We start from the raw sequence: 18894 nt of genomic DNA, 5'->3' as shown, positions 1-18894 counted from the left end.
CGCAGTCTCTAGCAAGGACCCAGCCATATCTTTAGGATTTTAAAACACAACCAGCTGCCCTGCCCCGGCCCTCCCCCCATCAGCACCTCTTGAGCTGTTGCAGCATATTCCTGTTCAGCACCTCCTGTCAGATGCCTCATTCTTGCTGATGTCGGGGACTGGACTGTCACTGGACTGGCCCTGGCTGCTGTGGCTACTCAGGCAGCACATGCTGGAAGTCCCTGTTATCTCTGGGACTGCTCTTTCTGGTATGTTAAGGATTTATTCAGTCGAAAAAGAAGAAGGAACCAAAAACCTTCTGTGGCCAGTACGTGTATTTCTCCTTGTGCGTATCCTGGCATTGGTATCTCTGGACATGGAAATCCACATACCCAGCCAGGAGAGTGTTGAGGGAACCCATTGAAAATGGAGAAGAATGCAACACTGGGAGAGGCCCAGGCGTTGTCCTTTGTTGTTGTTTAGTCACTAAATCATGTCCAACTCTTTGCAACCACATGGACTGTAGCCCACCAGGCTCCTCTGTCTATGGGATTCTCTAGGCAAGAATACTGGAGTGGGTTGCCATTCCCTTCTCCAGGGGATCTTCCCAACCCAGGGATGGAACACAGGTCTCCCTCATTTCAGGCAGATTCTTTACCATCTGAGCCACCAGGGAAGACCAGCATGGTCCTGTGCTGTGCTGTGCTTAGTCACTCAGTCATATCTGACTCTTCGCGACCCCATGGACTGTAGCCTGCCAGACTCCTCTGTCCATGGGGATTCTTCAGTCAAGAATGCTGGAGTGGGTTGCCATGCCTTCCTCTAAGGGATCTTCTCAACCCAGGGATCAAACCCAGCTCTCCCACACTGCAGGAAGATTCTTCACTGCCTGAGCACCAGGGAAGCTCCAGTGTGGTCCTCAGTTTAGTTCAGTTCAGTTCAGTCACTCAGTCGTGTCCGACTCGTTGCAACCCCATGAATCGCAGCATGCCAGGCCTCCCTGTCTGTCACCAACTCCCGGAGTTCACTCAGACTCACGTCCATCGAGTCAGTGATGCCATCCAGCCATCTCATCCTCTGTCGCCCCCTTCTCCTCCTGCCCCCAATCCCTCCCAGCATCTGCCACCAAGTCAGCCCTGCCACTAAAAAACTGAAAGCATGCAACTGCCTCAAATTTCTTTACTTAAGATTAGGGTTTGATTCTAACTCTCTTCCTATAAAGAAAGTTCATGTTCACACAAGCTTGAGACGGCCCTAAGACGTATGTGGACCCAAAGACGGATGGAGAAACATTACCTGCAGTTATTATTAAACATCTTCAGAGAATTGGAGTTTTTGAGTGGAAGCAGGGAGCCTGAAACAGTGAAGGTACTTGGGAGAAGTAGAAATGCCCTCGAGTCGAAGTGAGCAGGTCTGGCTAAGCAAGTTGGTTATTCCAGCTCTGCTTGGCCTTGGACAAGTCCTCTCCTTTCCTTTCTCAGGCCCTTTGAGTCCTTCTTCATTTGAACTTCAGTGCTATATGCTCTTTTTTTTCCTTTTTAAAAGTGCTTACAGCTCTAGTGTTATTTGATTTCATTGAAGAAAATGACAAGCCTTCATCAAGTGCCCATTGTATGTGCCTGTCACTATGCAAGTTCCTCAAGTAAAGCTACAGCCAAAGGGCTTGGGGACCACAAAGACAGGGAAAGTCCAGGCGGGCGTGTCAGAGGAGGTGCCTCTGAAGCTGTGCTGAGGAGGATGAGCGGCAGAAAACAAGAGCAGGCAGCGAGAGGCCCACACGCTCTTCTGAATCACCTGAAATTGTGAAAGAGTCAAAAGGAACCTGGCTCATTTCCGGGAACCTGGGAGCCACAGGAAGTTGGGTATTTCTGTCGGGATGTGCGTGGTGGTAAGGAATGAGGCCTCAAATGGCTGGTCAAGGAGTTTGGACTTTGTCCTATGGCAGCACAGTTTGCCAACAAGGGTTGTTTAGAAATGAGATTGCAGAATCAGATGGCTTTTGTGGGACTGTCACCCAAGTCTCAGTGGGGAGGATGATCTAGTGCAGGAGACCCTACAGGCCTGGAGAGGAGTTAGGATGCTCGTTCACAAGGGAGAGTCCAGACAAAGGACAATGGCCCTCTGGTGGATGATGCTGTCCACCTCCTGATACTCAGGCCCTGTGGAATCCCTCCCCTCGGTTGCGGGCTAGCCCTAGTGAGACAAATTACGACAGTACAGCAAAGATGATGGATATTGCTTCCAAGATCAGATTACAGAAAGACTGTGACTTCTGAAGCCAGTTGCCATGTGATGAACTGTCCTATGGAGGGGCCCAGATGGCAAATCACTGATGTCTGTGGTCAAAGCCAGTGGGGACCAGAGGCTGATGTGCAGCCACTTGAGTTAACTGGGAAGCGGAGTTTCTGAGGCAGGCCAACAACAGCCATGTCAGTGATGTTGGAAGCACATCCTTCCCCACTGGAGCCTGGAGCCAGCTCTCCTCCCAACCACCACCTTGACTACAGCCTGTGAGAAACCTGGAGCCCACTAAGCCGGGCCTGGATTCCTGGCCACAGAAATGGTGAGTAGTTACTATCTGTTGTTTTATACTGCTAACATTTCGGGTTATTTCTTACACAGCAACAGATAAGTAACACCAAGCCTCAACTAAGAGAATAAGAATAAAGAACAGATGGATTCCAGAACTGGTTGGAAATTAGAGTGTGAGGGGGGAAAGAAATGTCTAGGCAGACAGGGGTTCTGTTTAATCAAGATGGAAAATAGAGAAGTGCTGGTTTAGGGAGGAAAATGATAAGTTAGTTTGGTCCAGTCAAAGTTTGACAGACTGTACACAGTACTACAGTCAAGAGGCAGTTGGGTCTAAAGATCTGAGGCTTAGGAAAACCATACAGGCTGAACTTTTGGGAAGATCAATGGAGAGGTGACTCTTAAACGTGCAAAGACCAAGGCCAAGACCCTAGAGATGTTCAGCAGTTAAAAGACTGTCCTGTATCATCACAAAACTGTTGGTGATTGTGTATGTGTTTCGTCTATGTATTCTTCTCCCAAGCAGTTGCCTCTCATTCCAAAATACTTTTCCAGGTTTCAAACATGGCAGACCTCATGGACTGGCAACAAACTACCAACACCATAGAAGAGCCCCTGGATCTTCTCAGGCTCAGCCTGGATGAAAGAATCTATGTGAAAATGAGAAACAACAGAGAACTTTGAGGCAGGTTACATGCTTATGATCAATATTTAAGAACAATATTGGGAAATGTGGCAACTATAGAAAGTGAAGGAGAAGCATTTCAAGAGATACATAAGTAAACAAAATGGAAAATTCTGATGCTCTTTGTCTGGGGAGATGGTGTTGTGCTAGTGGTCCCACCATTTACAGTTGACTGAAACAAAGAATTTATCCAGGGTGGAAAGCAGGAGATTTTGTATGATTGCCACTTTAAACATAGAAGATATTCAAAAGAGAAACTGTCTACATTTTTATATTAAGGAATAACCAAGAATTCTTCCACTCCTGAAATAAACTGATTTGCAGATAACTCACAAAATCTTAAGCTATATGGCATTTTTACTTTTTCTCTACCCCTTCCAATAAATGTGATCACCAAGATGCAGAAAAATAAAATACTTTCCCTTCACTTTGCAGCCATATTTGCAACCCAGTTTCACCTCACTGAAGATTCCAAATGTCCGTGCCCTTCCACCTTTCAGGTGTACCTGAGCCTCTCCAAATGGGACAAGCTCCAGTTGAGAGACTGCTATGCACATCTGCTGGTGATTTCCATTGCTTGTAATTATTGGCAACATCTCTAGAGTTTATATGTTGTTTACACACTCAGCCTAATTTATTCTTTGCAAAGAAATCATATAAAGCAACATAGCAGGAGAGCTTGTAACAGGAAGAAATATAGTACATGGAGCGTCTAGGAGATGTCAAGTTGACCCAGAGATCTTTTTCAGGGGGTGGAGGTGGTGAGAGTGTTTCCAGCTAACCTGCAGAATGTAAACAGAGCCTGCAGACAGACTGAAAGACAGCTCTATCAGCTCTGCTGGAGGTGTTGACACTACTATCCTACCCAGGGTGTGAGCACAGAAGCTTGTTACCATTCCAATTTTGCTGAGCTGCCTGGGGCTTTTGACATTACAGATATCCCGTTCCTGCACTGAGAAGCTCGTACAAGATTCTTTAAGGTAGAAGGCACCTTGGAGGTTGCTTTACAATAGAGTGCACAGGCTAATTCTGAGTGTTTCAAACTGTGTGCTTGTAAATAATCCATGGTATTTCAATTGAGCAATTAATAAAGCAGTGAACAGAGAATTCTTTTAGCAATATTAGTAGATGGAATTGGCTTTTATTACTATACAAACCCAAATTAAATTTGATGGAGCAATAAAATGAGAACGCTAGACTGAGTACTCTTCCTGCCCTAACAGCTTTGGTTCGGAGAGTACATTTGACTTTGAGGTTGCACCTGGTGTTTATGGCAGCCCCTAGGACTGGACATGCTGCCTGCCAAACACCTCTCCTACTGTCATCCACCAGAACATTTTGTTTTTGTTGTTTTAAATAGCTGCTTTGTTGAGATATAATTCAATACTATAAAACTCATCTGTGCAAAATGTACAATTCAGTGGTTTTTAGCATATTCAGAGTTGTGCACCCATCATCACAATTAATTTTAGAACTTTTTCATCATGCCAAAATGAACCCCTGTGCCCATTAACAGTCACTCCTCAGTTCTCCTCAATCCCTCCTGACCTTGTTGTTCAGTTGCTCAATCATGTGTGACTCTTTGCAACCCCATGGACTCAGCATGCCAGGCTTTCCTGTTCTTCACCATCTTCCAGAGTTTGCTCAAACTCATGTCCATCGAGTCAGTGATGCCATCCAACCATCTCATCCTCTGTCCTCCCCTTTTCCTCCTGTCCTCAATCTTTCCCAGCATCAAGGTCTTATCCAGTGAGTCAGCTCTTCACATCAGATAGCCAAAAAGTATTGGAGTTTTAGCTTTAGTCCTTCCAATGAATATTCAGGGTTGATTTCCTTTAGGATTGACTGGTTTGATCTCCTTGCTGTCCAGGGGACTCTCAAGAGTCTTCTCCAATATCACAGTTCACCCTAGGCAGTTCATAATCTACTTTCTGTCCCTGTGGTTGTGCCTATTCTGGATACTCTCATAAACGGAGTCATACAATGTGTAGTTTTTCTTGACTGGCCTTTTTCAGTTAGCATAATGTTTTCAGGGTTCGTCCATGTGGTAGTATGTATCAATACTTCATTTCTTTTTTAAAAATGAACTTCACTTTTTAGAACAGTTTTAGATTTACAGAAAAATTGAGGCTGTAGTAGAGACTCTCCATATACTGTACCCAGTTTCCTCAATTATTACCAGCTTACAATAGTATAGTACATGCTTGACATTGATGAACCAACAATGATACATTATTACTAAATAAACCCATGCTTTATTAAGATTTCTTCAGTTTTTCCCTAAAGTCATTTGAGTGTTCCAGGATCCTATCCAGAATACCATGTTACATTTATATTACTTTAAATCATCATATATTATGTTGAATCATCATGTCACCTTAGGCTACTCTTGGCTATGACAGGTTCTCAGACTTTCCTTGTTTTTTATGATATTGACAATTTTGAGGACTGCTGGTCAGATATATGGTACAGTATCCTCAGTTGGGACTTTCCTGGTGGCACAGTGGTAAAGAATGTGCTTGCCAATGCAGGTGACACAGGTTCAATTCCGGAGTCAGGAAGGTCCCCTGGAGAAGGAAATGGCAACCCGCTCCAGTGTTCTTGCCTGGGAAATCCCAAGGACAGAGGAGCCTGGCAGGCTACCATACACAGGGTTACAAAAGAGTCGGACACAACTAAGCAACTAAACAATAATAACATTGTCAGTCAGGATTTGTCAGATGTTTCCCTAATCATTAGATTGATTATGGGTTTGGGGCCACAGCAGAAAAGTGCCATTTTTGTCACATCATGTCAAGGTACATACTGTCAACATGACTTGTAATTGCCAATGTTGACTTTAATCTTCTGGCTAAGGTAGTGTTTGTTCAGTTTCTCAGCTGCAATGTTAACTCTTTTCCCCCTTTCCATACTGCTCTCTTTGGAAGGTAGTCACTATGACTAACCCAGGCTTAAGGTGTGGGGAGTTATGCATAGATTTGTCTCCTCCCCTTCCCTCATTCATGTATTTATTTATTTATTTATTTTAAAAATATTAATTTATTTGGCTGTGCTGGGTCTTAGTTGCAGCATGCAGGATCTAGTTCCCTGACCAGGGGCTGAACCTGGGCCCCTGCATTGGGAGCATGGAATCTTAGTCACTGGACCACCAGGGAAGTCCCTGCTTATTTATTTATATCAGTGCGGATGATGCCTATTTGTTGTATACTTTGGGTTATAATCCTGCTGCTGCTGCTGCTAAGTTGCTTCAGTCGTGTCTGACTCTGTGGGACTCCATAGGTGGCAGCCCACCAGGCTCCCCCGTCCCTGGGATTCTCCAGGCAAGAACACTGGAGTGGGTTGCCATTTCCTTCTCCAATGCATGAAAGTGAAAAGTAAAAGTGAAGTCGCTCAGTCATGTCTGACTCTTAGCGACCCCATGGGCTATAGCCCTACCAGGCTCCTCTGCCCATGGGATTTTCCAGGCAAGAGTACTGGAGTGGGGTGCCATTGCCTTCTCCGCATTATAATCCAGTACTACTTTATTCATTTTGTTGCTCAAACTTATTCAGATTTGGTCATTGGAAACTGTTTTAGGTGGCTCCTATGTCCTTTTGAGGCTTCCCTGGTGGCTCATACCATAAAGAGTCTGCCTGTGGTACAGGAGACCCAGGTTCGATGCCTGGGTTGGGAAGATCCCCTGGAGAAGGGAATGGCTACCCATTCCAGTATTCTTGCCTGGGAAATCACATGAACAGAAGAGCCTGGTGGGCTATCATCTATGGGGTCGCATAGAGTCAAACATGACTGAGCAGCTAACAAACAAACAATATGTCCTTTTGACTCACTTCCATTATTGGGCTTCATCTTTCCTTCCTTCCTCCCTTTCTCTCTTCCTTCTTTCTTACCTTTCCTTACCTTTTGGCACCGCAGGATGCTCTAGACTCACTTTGTATATTTCTGGCTCCAGTTCTAGAATCAGCCACTTTCCCAAAGATCCCCACTTCCTTTCATTGAAGAATGATATTAGAAACCAAGACCTGGATACTTAGATGTGTTCGTTGTTACTGAGATGTCATTGTTTCTGGGCCTACTCACTGCTGGCAGAGCTAGGTAATACATGTGTGAATACTAACCTTGTATATATATTGATATGAGTACTCATTTTTTTCTTTTTAAAAAAAATTCTAATAGTTGCTGCTACTGCTAAGTTACTTCAGTCGTATCCAACTCTGTGTGACCCCAGAGATGGCAGCCCACCAGGCTCCCCTGTCCCTGGGATTCTCCAGGCAAGAACACTGGAGTGGGTTGCCATTTCCTTCTCCAATGCTTGAAAGTGAAAAGTGAAAGTGGAGTCGCTCAGTCCTGTCAGACTCTTAGTGACCCCATGGACTGCAGCCTCCCAGGCTCCTCCATCCATGGGATTTTCCAGGCAAGAGTACTGGAGTGGGGTGCCATTGCCTTCTCCGTTCTAATAGTTATTTGTTATTTATTTGGCTGCACTCAGTCTTGCATGTGAGATCTTTAGTTGCGGAATTCAAACTCTTAGTTGCAGTATATCAGATCTAGTTCCTTAACCAAGACCAAACCTGGGCCCCCTGTACTGGGAGGATGGAGTCATAGCCACTGAACCACCATGGAAGTCTCAGTACTCTATTCCTTTTTATTTGTAGAATAATATTCCATTGCATAGATATACTACATTTTATTCATCCATTAATCAGTTCAGAGGCAATTAGGTTGTTTCCACTTTGGGACTATTATGAATAATGCCTCTGTGAACATTAGGGCACACATTTTTGTGTGAACCTATGTTTATGTTAGCCCTAGGAGTAGAATTTCTGGGTCATATTGTAACTTGATGTTTAACTTTTTGAAGAACTGTCAGTCTGTTTTTTAAAGTGGCTTTACCACTTTACATTCCCTCCAGCATTATATAAGGATTCAAATTCTCCACATCCTTAGCAACACTTGTTAGTGCCTATCTTTAAAGAATTATGACAGCCATCCTAGTTGACATGAAGTAGTATCTCATCGTGGTTTTGATTTGATGCCCTCAGTGACTAATGATGTTGAGCATCTTTCTATGTGCTTGTTGCCTATTTGCATATTCCCTTTGGAAAAAACTATTCACTTCCTTTGCCCATTTTTAATTAGGTAATTTTGTTTTTTTTTTATTATTGAGTTTTAAGACTTTATACAGCCTAGATATAATTCCTTTATCAGATATATGATTGGTACATATTTCTTCCTATTCTGTGGGTTTTCTCTTCACTTTGCTGATGGTGCCCTTGCAAGCAAAACTGTTTAATCTTTATGAAGTCCAGCTCATTATTTTCTTTTGTGTTTATGCTTTTGGTGTCATAGGATCCATTCATTTTTAATGGTGATCTTTTATTTTGCCTTCTTTCTGTAGCAAGAACTGGCCTCAGCAATGAGAAACGTCCCTTGTGATGGTGGGAAATACAGAGTTTGACCAGAAAGCGCTAGCTCCTCCCTGAAGAGTCAATAGAGGCTGCTAAGGAAAGTGATAATCATGACTAACACATACTGCACAAGACTGAGTGCCAGACACTGTGCTCAGCGCTCAAAGCATCTTTTTTTTTTTTTTTTGAACCCTCAGAACAAACCAGAGACATTATTGTTCCCACTTGAAGCTCCATGTAAATGGTGTCCTCAAGAGCCTACAGCTGGTAAGGGATGGAGCCAAGGTGACAGGTTCATTCTTGATGATTTTCACAGGCTTGCACTCATCCTGTTAGTTTCAAGTCCTCAGAGCCCCTATTCCTTAAACACACAGTAAACACTCCACATGTATTTTTGAGGGCCTAATATGGAATAGGCATTGTGCTCGGTATTCGTGAACAAACCAGGCACTGTCTTTGCCCTCAAGGAACTTACAGACTAGGAATGAGACCAGAGATTGGCAGGATGACACAAATAAATGTAAAATGACCACTGGTATCAGGGCTAGGAAGAGGGTCCAGTGTTGCAAGAGTTTAAAACAGGACACCTGTCTTGTTCTGGAGGAGAGCTTCATGGACATCTTCACCAGAAGAGATGTTTGAGCTGAGACCTTGCAGACAACATTGGACCATTTGAGGGAAGAGCTTGGGGCAGAACATTTCAGGAAAAAGGAACAGCACATTCAAAAGCACTGGGGCAGGGAAGAATTTATGTACTTTTGCTAGTAGATTTTTTTAATCATCAAGAAATTTGTGCTTGATGTGGAGATTTGGGGGAATCTTGCCGATGCAAGATGAAACGTGCACTGTGCATAGTAAGGGCTTCCCTGGTGGCTCATACAGTAAAGAATCTGCTTGCAGTATGGGAGACCTGGGTTCGATCCCTGCGTTGGGAAGATCCCCTGGAGGAGGGCATGGCAACCCACTCCAGTATTCCTGCCTCGAGAATCCCCATGGACTGAGGAACTGGGCGGGCTACAGTCCATGGGGTCACAAAAAGTCGGACACGACTGAGAGACTAAGCACAGCACAGTGCATAATAATCTGTATCTGGGGAAATTACTGGACTTCAAATTTTATTTAGATATGAAACCATCCAGAACCATGATTTATTTAACAAACATTTCTCAGGGGGATCCTGAGGTGGGAGTGGGGGAGGTGGGGGTTGGAGGAGAGAGGCATAGAAGGACACAGCATTGATCAGACAATAAGAAGTCACCAGAAGGTTATGAAGAAAGGAAGTGACACTGATAGGATTTCTGTTTGAAAAGTCGATGGGACACTCTGGGGAGAGAGGATTGGTGAGGAGCACAGTGGATGCAGGGAAAACAGGTAGGAGGCCATGGCAGTGGTCCGGCAGGCAGTGATGGTGGTGTGGATGAAGATGGCAGTGACGGGGAGAAGGGACACAACCGACCGTGTTTGTTCATTCGGCTGTGTGGGTGCGAGTTGGGTGCTCATCTAGTCCCTCCTCTCCTGGCCCAGGACACATCCCGTGGGCTTGCTCCGAACCCCGCCTCCCAAGAGGGCAGTGAGTTGCAGGCTCCTGGGTTTGTGCACTTTCTGGTTCCTCAATGGCCCCTGCTTCCCGTGGTCCAAGCTGTTCAGCTTGGCTCCCAAGGAGGTCTTTTTCTCCAGTGAGTGGGTCCGAAGAATGACAGAGCCCTCACTAATCTGCTCCTGCTCCCGCTGACTGATGAGGGTGCTTGGCAGGGGGTTGCTCTGCTGTGTTCTCTGCAGCCCCCAACCTGGAGGAGAGCTGGGGAATTACTGCTGCTGGGGCTCCTGACCCCCCTTACCCCAAACAAATGAAGGGAAAGCTTGAACTTTCTTCTTCCACAAGGAGAAACACTTCTGTATTTGTGACTGGGAGAGAATATATTTTAAAGCTGACTTTTCTGATGATAGCAGGGATACAGTCCTATCAGAGAAAATTGAAGTACGAATAAATAGAAGGAAGACTAACCAGTATTCATATTAGTACCCTGCATTTTTGTATGTTTTCCGACTCATATATACTTCAATAGGTCACCACGTACTGAATATACTTTTGCACGTCTTGCTCTTTTAGATCTGTTTTAAGCATTTTCTTGTGTCATTGTGATCTCTCCCAGCACAATTTTTAATATCTGCAAAGTAGTCTTTTGGGGGAAAAGGTATTTTACGTAACCTTTTCCTATCTGTTGAACAGTTGGGTTGGGTATAACTTTTACTATCGCAAGTAGGTCTGTGATGAACGTCTTTGTTTATAAATCTATACCTGCGTTTTGGATGCCCTCTCCCCCTGTAGATTTCTAGACAGGAGATTAATGAGGGGAGAGATACAGACAAGCCAGGAAAGAACATCTTCATGTAGGATGCTGCTGCTGCTGCTAAGTCGCTTCAGTCGTGTCCGACTCTGTGCGACCCCAGAGAGGGCAGCCCACCAGGCTCCCCTGTTCCTGGGATAATTCCCATCAAAAGATAACTCTGCTCCTGTCAGGAGACGCTAAAGATGGACTGTGTTTCTCCCTCTGTAAGGACCCGATGCAGCCATCACTTCACCATTCGCCAAGCATTGGCCACTAGGTGTCTGTATGTCAGGAATTACATCTTTTCTATAGAGACCCCACTAGATTAAGGGCTTCAGAGGCAGCTGGAGCTGGAATTTCATCAGTTGCTCTCCATCTTGTGGCAGAGTCAGGCGTCCACCAGGCCTGGGAGTCCGGTTCCCCTGTGCAGCCAGAGACCAGCTAAGCAACCTTGAGCACTGTCACTTCCCCTGCAGGGGCCAGTTTTCTCATGTGTAAAACAAGCCCCCAAAGGCAGGAGTTGGGGCTTGACCAGACTTTGTTATTGTTGCCATTTCAGCCTCAGAACCCTTATTTCAAATGAAATTTGACCAGAACCCTAAGCTAGAAAACAGATTGCGGGGCAACTGTCCCCATAGACGTGGGGAGCAGTGGAAGAGGTGGGGGCGGGGTGGGGGTTGCGCTAGTCTGGAAACTCTGGCCCAGGGGATGGAAGTTGCACTCCAGTGCAGTTCTCTTCCCTGTGGCTGAAGTTAAAAAACAATTATCTTTCATCTATATTTAAATCCTCCGATGTGCTGATTGATGAAATCCTTTCTCTTAAAGGCAATTTGGAAATCGGACAAAGTAGAGCACAAAGCCGTGGATGTTTAGAGAGGGGGGGCCAGTAGCGTGTGAGACCGGTTGAAAGGGTGACCCTGGCACTTCTAAGAAGGCAGCAGCACAATGGACTCTTGGAAAGAAGCGGTGTCAATTTATTCCCGCGTTGGCACCGCCCCCTCAGTGGGGCGGAATTGCTTGTTTTCAACCCTCCCTTGCCCGGAATCTTTCAGACCAAATTTGGGTCCACAATTGGTAGCAATTTGAACCCAGAGTAACCGACGGACAGGTATTTTTACAGACGCCCAAACACTGTGAAAGATACAAATAGGGTGTGGATATGACCAGAGAATTGCCTCCCGCCCCCCCCTTCCCCGCTGGACGCGGATCGCGGGTGGCGGGGAACCTGGTAGCCTGGGACCCTGCTCTCCAGTCACGGCAGCAAGACTGGCAGCGCCAACCCACTTGGCGGGGCCCGGGATCCGTGGGACGGGAAGGGGAGCGAGCGGTAGTGAGGCCTCGCCACACCGGACGCAGCAGGCGCCCGGGAGGAGCACCCGGTGGAGGGCGATGAGCCGGGGTCGGTGCATCACGACCAGGAGCCCTCCCACCCTGTGCGGTACCGTCGGGGGAGGCCAGTGCCAGCGCCTGCGGGGGAGGGGTTGTGCCGCCTTCCAGGGAGACCCGACCTTTCTCTAAGAGGCGTGGTGAGCTTAAGTCTCCGGGATCCGCAGTGAGGTGTAAAAAGCGGGCATGACCCCCGAAGCCGCAGAAAGCCCCCGCCCCTCCTCCACCCCACCCCCCACCCCCCGCGAAGCCCGCCCCGGCTCGCAGGTGAATGGTCAGCCCGCACAAAGGAAGCCGGCTGGAAATGTGGAATTCGGACCAATTTAACGGGAGTTCCTGTCGCCCCGAGTCCAGCAGACCTCAAGCAAAGAAACCTGTGGTCAGGAGTGGAAGAGGATAAAACACAGTTCACCAGGCCGCGCTTACTGGAAAGCCGGAGTTTAGTTATTCTGGGATAGCGAAGTAACAGGATTAGAGGGATTAAGGAAATCACCTCAAACAGATGAGGAGGGGGTAAAAAAACACTGGTTCTATTTGTTTTCTTCCTAGGCCTCAAACAGATTCACTGGGGCCGAGTGGCCAGGAGCGAAACCAAAGGCCTTTCGGGGGGCACAGTGGAAATCCCAAGGGTCAGGGATGGAGGCAGAGTAGGGGGAGGGAGGGAGTCGAAAACTGGCTAGAGGCTCGGGTTGAGAGGGAGCCTCTTCTAAAAAACCAGTCAGTGGGCCGGAGTGACAAGTCAAAAAGAGAAAGCCATCGGAGGAGTCTCAGAGATCTTTGCAAAAATCTAAGGTGGACTGTTGAAAACCACAGCTTCCAGCGTTGAATGCTGGCTCCGCCGCTTCAGCCAACCTCGGTTGAAATGTACTCGTTTCCTGCTAGGGAGTCCTGAACTATTTCTGTTTAATAGGCTGAGATTTCTGAAGGGTTTTCGTTTTGTAAATCATTTGACTTGACTCTAGTGTCTTCCCGCCCCAGTGCACAAAGGTAAATGTGCCCCCTTTCGGGGCCAGTTTCCGCGGCCGCCCCTCCCCGCCCCGCGTGGCCGCTGCCGCCGCCGCGATCAACAAGTGCGTGGCCGCGGGGTGCTAGCCTCCGCCTAAGTGTGCTCGCTCCCGGAAAGACAAATCGCTTTCTCCTTGGAGTTTCAGTTGAAAATACCGGGAGACGCCGTGTTTGCGATCACCAGTAGTTACAGAAGAAACCGTTCCAGATCACGCTCGCCTCCCCCCATGCCCCCCACCCCCGGCCCCGGGACCCGACCACGGTCGCAGTACCGAGGACTGGTTCCCTCCCTAACCCGCACCTAAAGTTTCAGGCCCGCAAAATTACCAGGACTCCATTATGTTGGTTATAAAATTTATTGATCTCTCATTTAGGAACTGAGTAAAACCTTGAAAACCCTGAAACAAAATAGCCCCTTAGCCCTACCACCCAAACGAAATCCACATACATTAGCGCGACGAAATATCAAACAGATCACGGCAGAAATCACCAACTCAACAGCTTAAATGCGGACTGGACAGAAAGCTGTCCCGCGGCCAGGGGCGGCGAGGCGGGAGACACACGCACACCTGGCTATAAATTAACATCGGCCTTGGCTGCCGCGCCGCGGCGGTCAGTTCCCACCCCCCCCACCCCGAGCCCACGAGGAAAACAGATGCAACGCGACTGGGGGAGGAGGCGTTGCAGTTCTCAGGCCAGCCTCACCCAAGTCCGTTTGCCCCATTCACTCACTCCTCGGCTAACAGCAAACTAACGCGACAACATTTTCAAACGCAACAGAAAAACCCAGTAACCCAGGAGGAGGAGGTGGAGGTGGGGGGAGGCTTTTTCTTGGCAAACAACACAGCGGATTCCCAGCCTACAGAAGGGGAAGGGAGGGAAGGCGGCGAGGGGACGGCGAGCTCGAGAAAGTCCCATTTCCGCCGCTCCGGACTCCTTTCAGCTTTCGTACAAACCCCGACAGCTACAGCCAAACTTTCCGTCCTCCCCATCATCGGAACAAGGCAACAGTCCCAGGCAAGCAAAGCTAAACAACAAGGCGTCCCCACTCGGGGGTGCAGGGGCGGGGTGGGGCGGAGGGGCGGCGAGCGCCGGCGGGCGCTCAGATGTGGGTCAGTGGCACCGTGCCGTTGACGGCAGTCCCGGCGCCCTGGTAGTGCTGGTGCACGCTGTGCAGGCGGCCGCCCGGCAGCGGCGAGGCGGCGTCTGCCGCGTCCCCGCCGGGCGGCAGGTACATGCTGATCATGTCGCGCAGGTCGCCGAGGCACGCGCGCTGCGAGTGCGACGCGATGGCGGGCGGCGGCGAGCTGGGCTCCGTCTTCACCACCGTGCCCATGGGGCCCAGGCTCATGGCGGCGGCGGCGGCGGCCGCCGCCGCGGGCTGCTGCCCGTAGGCTGCGGCGGCGGCGGCGGCGGCGGAGGGCGCCATGCTCCCGTAGCCCGAGGCGGCGGCGGCGGCGGCCGCGGCGTTCATGTAGCTCTGGGCGCCGGGCGGCATCATGGGGCTGTACTGCAGGCCGGCCATGTCGTAGCGGTGCATCTGCGGCAGCGCGGGCGGCGGCGGCGGGCTGCTCATGGTCGCGGGCGGCGCGTAGCCCAGCTGCTCCTGCACCAGCGAGTACGCGCCGTTGGCCCAGCCGTTCACGTGTGTGTACGTGTCCAGGCGCTGGCCCACGCCCACCGGGCTGCTGGCGGCCGCGGCGGCGGCGGCGGCGGCGGCGGCGGCCGCGGCGCCGGGGGGCAGCAGGCCGCCAGGCAGGGAGTACTTGTCCTTCTTGAGCAGCGTCTTGGTCTTGCGGCGCGGCCGGTACTTGTAGTCCGGGTACTCTTTCATATGCACCGCGCGCAGCCGCTTGGCTTCGTCGATGAACGGCCGCTTCTCGGCGTCCGTCAGCAGTTTCCAATCGGCGCCCAAGCGCTTACTGATCTCGGAGTTGTGCATCTTGGGGTTCTCCAAGGCCATCTTGCGCCGCTGCCCGCGGGACCACACCATGAAGGCATTCATGGGCCGCTTCACGCGGTCCTGATCGCTGCCCCCGCCGCCGCCGCCGCCGCCCCCGCCGCCGCCCCCGGCGCTCGCGCCCCCGCTGCTGCCGCCGCCTGCGTTCGCGCCGCCGCCGGCGTTCGCACTACTCTTGCCTGCGCCGCCCGGGGCTGCCGGGCCGCCCGCGCCTGCCGCTGGGGTGGGTGGCCCCACGGGATTCTTGAGTTCAGTCTCCAGCAGGCTGTACATGGCCGGGGCGGGAAGAAGGTGCGCCAGGGTGGCGGGAGGAGAAGGCGCTCCCGGCGCTGGAGCGGCCACGGTGAAAAGGCCTGGGGACTCCGTCGGAGGGGCGCTTGGGGGCCGCTGGGCCCGCGGGTCGGGCGGGAAGGGCAGGCTGGCCGCAGTGGTCCGCGCCAAGTCAGCGGGACCCAGCAGGCTGCTGGCACCTGATGCGTGGTCTCGGGCAGGTCGCATTCGCAGTCTGGTCGGGCGCTCGCCGGGCCTCTTATATACCTGCTCGGATCCCCCGGGGTTGGGGCTCGGTCCGCCCCTCGCCACCCGGAGGCCCGGTGATTGACAGGCTTGCAGTGATGCGCCCTGGCCAATCATCACGGAGCCCTTGTTCGGCCAGGCTGGAAAAAAAAAAAAAAGTTCGGGGAGTCCTTTCGTTCACCCCCACGCCTCTCTGAGGCCTGGTGACGTGTTGAGTTATTCAGAAGGCGGGAGTCCCGGACAGCCGCTCAGGGACCACCAATTAGGGTCTCAAAAAGTTTGAAAGAACGAAACTCGAGGAGGTGACGGAGGGGGGAGGGGGGCGCGAGCCGGTTTGGGGGGAGGGGGCAGGGGGCGCCCACGGGGTTTCGAAAACAACTGTGTCAAGGCCGGGGGGCGTCCGGTCCCGGGGCCACCCTGCACAGCTTCCCGCTGTCTGCGCGGAGGTACTCCGACCGCTTCTGCCGCCAGCGCTAAGGGACACAGGACATGGCCAGCTACCCAGGCGGCCTTGGAGACTCGGGGCGCAGTGGAGGTACTCCGGTGTTGGGCTCCGAGAAGCCCTCCCTGGAATCGGCCCCGTTTCGGTAGGACACTCCGCCGGGAAGCCCCGGGCCAGCGCGCCCAGCGCTGAGCGGGGGTCAGGGAGCGGGGCTCGGGAGACAGGCTTCGGGACCGCGGGGCGCACTGGGGCTGCGAGCTTTCGGTGGATTGCCCGGCGCCCGGGCCGGGCCGAGACGCTCCCATGCGGTGGTGCGGGGAGTGCTTGGGGCTGGGGGCGGAGGAGTGAACCGGCCTCAGCTCTCTTCTCCCGGCCCCCGTTTAGCGGCCCCTTTTTGTCTCTGCTCTCTGGCCATTTCGGTTTTTCCAGTCCGATGCCCCTGAGGGGGAGGGTCGGGCCCCTTGGAAAATCCGTTTTCATGGCAACACAGAGCCTCTCTAAGTGAAAGAAAAGTTTCTTGAAGGGGGGGGATGGTGGCCCGAGAGGAGCCGAGGCCGTCCTGGGGCGCCCCCTCCACCGGCCGCGCACCTGCCGGGACCACTGAGCGCTGCTCTCGCCGCGCAGCCGCGCCGCCTCCCCGGGGAGCAGGCGCTGCTAACGGATGCCGTCCTCCTCCTCCTTCTTCTTTTTTTTTTTTAAATAGCCTTCCCGACCGGAGCCTCGAGACTCGGAGCGCCACATTCAACCGCTTGTCGGGGTTGTCTGCCGAAGAATAGCGGCTCGGGGAAGCCCGGCAGCGGGTAGCTGGCACCCCGACTATCGCCGCCTCCAGCCCAAGCTAGTGGCTCAGCGTTTGCAACTCCCGGAGACGCCCGAGGCGACCGGTGGGAAGGAAAAGCCAACCCCGGGCAGAGGTGGCAGAGACTGAAATAAGTGTTCCCACTGTGTGGCCCACCAACCCCCCCTAGCCTCGTGGAAAGATGTGGAACCCAAAGAAAGGCGTATATCCTAAGTGTGAAAAAAACAAAACAAAACAAAACAAAAAACAGCTCCAAACCGAGGTTTTTAGCTCCTTATAATGCAAGACCCAGCGATCCTGGGAAGCCTGTGTGCCAGGAGCTTGCTTCCCCGTTTCTTGCACAAATTATAAAGTAACCCGCTGTGACTTGGGGGACGCAGAGCAGGCCAGCCCGCCCTGGGGCCCACGGACCGCTAGCACCGGAATCCTGGCTCCCAGCAGCAACGTCTCCTGGAAGTTTGGGGTCTCGAAACCCGCCTCTTAAGTTTGGGTTCCACTTGGTTCTGTTGCTCTTCTGGGCGGAAGGAAGCGAACGTATACAGTCAAGGGCTGCTGCGATCGTTTTAATGGTTCTACGCATTTAGGGTTTTGAAGTAAACTATGTGGAATGGTTCTGTGTATGAGTCGTGTGTGTGTGCGCGCGTGTGTGCACGCCCGCGCACGCGCGCACGGGTATGTGCACTTAAGTTGACATGGACTGGAAGGCATGTTGCAGAAAACAGAAGTGATTCGGCAGTCTCCACCGGCAACTGTTTTCTTGCCAGACTGGGTGACACAGACAAAATTTCCTGGGCAAACCCACCTTCTCCCCAAGAAGTCAGTGTGCAGTAGCCCTGCCCTTCTGGCCGCCTTTCCAGAAGCTCTCTCAGGTTCTCTGGGCCTCTGAGGCTGTTGCTAAGTGAAGCGCGTTTTAGGAAACTACCCAACCGACGCGCAGCCTGGCGTCCAGTAGCCTGACAGATGTCAGGATTCTTTCCAAGTTTTAGGACCCAAGTAAGCCGTTGTGGTGACAGCGCCTGGGCTGCCTACTTGCCTAGGCAAGGGGTGCGGTGCCCGGCCGGCGCTCCTCGCCGCAGCAGGTTATCTGGGGGAACTAGTCACTGCTCCCAGCTGTTTGTCGCTTGCTCACACCCATCCCGCGGTTTAGGTAAGCTCCTTCTCACATTAAGGTCCTTCTTCCAGATTTATGGCAATCTTGCTAGGATCAGACACCCTCTCCCACACTCCTGGCTTCCCTCGGAGGTGACGATTAAACCGATCTCTGTGCCTGGTAGCTCTGGGGTTGTCTGCCCAGCCCCAAGTCAAGTGTCACACCGACGTACCTTCGAAACATTTTAGAGGACACGTTCTCAGCCCATACTACCATTTCAGTAATCAAGCGAGATTACCATCATGGGGGTGGGGAGATGGAGGGAAGGCAGAAGGAAACAGTTCTCTTAGCAATACCGGCGCAGGCACCGGCCAAGCGACGACTTTCCTTGCGGGTCGGGAGAAGCTTCACGGCAGGTACTACCGCCCGAGGGTGCTCGGTACAGGCGCTGCCCGCGGTGGAGCCCCAACCGGTGTCTGAGACCCGCACCTGCACCCCGCGAGGAAAGCAGAGGGACACAGCGTGATTCGGGAAGAGTCCCTTCCACTCTTTGCTGGAGGAGAGCGTGTTCGGTAGCTCTCTCTCCCTCGGGGCCTCCGGGAGCCCTTGGGCGGCAAACAGAGCCCCCCGGAAGGCGGGTAGGGAACTCGGCCAAGCACGCCGTCCCCATTCTCCCCACCCTCTGGAGAGAGCTCTGGCTCTCTCGGACTGGGGCTGGGCCTGGGGATTCCAGGACCCAGGGCGTGGCAACAGCGCCGTTTGTTGGCT

General features: G+C 51.5%; 1 protein-coding gene and 1 pseudogene across 2 annotated transcripts; one reads left to right on the top strand and one right to left on the bottom strand.

Annotated features, from left to right (window-relative positions):
• The first annotated feature begins 3072 nt into the window (after nucleotides 1-3072).
• On the top strand, nucleotides 3073-3369 carry LOC102183857 (annotated as a pseudogene).
• An 11028-nt stretch (nucleotides 3370-14397) lies between these two features.
• SOX3 (SRY-box 3) lies at nucleotides 14398-15777 on the bottom strand. Of its 2 annotated transcripts, XM_018044090.1 has the most exons (2): nucleotides 14770-15777; nucleotides 14398-14700 (listed from the first exon to the last, which is right to left on the bottom strand). In XM_018044090.1, exons 1-2 carry the CDS (start codon nucleotides 15775-15777, stop codon nucleotides 14422-14424), a joined length of 1287 nt encoding a protein of 428 aa, XP_017899579.1. In that variant the 3' UTR covers nucleotides 14398-14421. The 2 variants fall into 2 exon arrangements, with proteins under 2 accessions (XP_017899579.1, XP_017899578.1); XM_018044089.1 differs by having other exon boundaries at nucleotides 14398-15777.
• Nucleotides 15778-18894: the final 3117 nt, after the last annotated feature.

Source organism: Capra hircus, assembly GCF_001704415.2.
Source record: "Capra hircus breed San Clemente chromosome X unlocalized genomic scaffold, ASM170441v1, whole genome shotgun sequence".
Lineage (NCBI taxonomy): Eukaryota > Metazoa > Chordata > Mammalia > Artiodactyla > Bovidae > Capra > Capra hircus.
Note: the sequence above shows the minus strand (reverse complement) of the source record. Positions and strands in the feature narration are given on the sequence as shown.

What these genes read in the sequence shown, in the direction of transcription:
- SOX3 (XM_018044089.1), bottom strand. Translation starts at nt 15,777, where the DNA reads ATGCGACCTGCCCGAGACCACGCATCAGGTGCCAGCAGCCTGCTGGGT.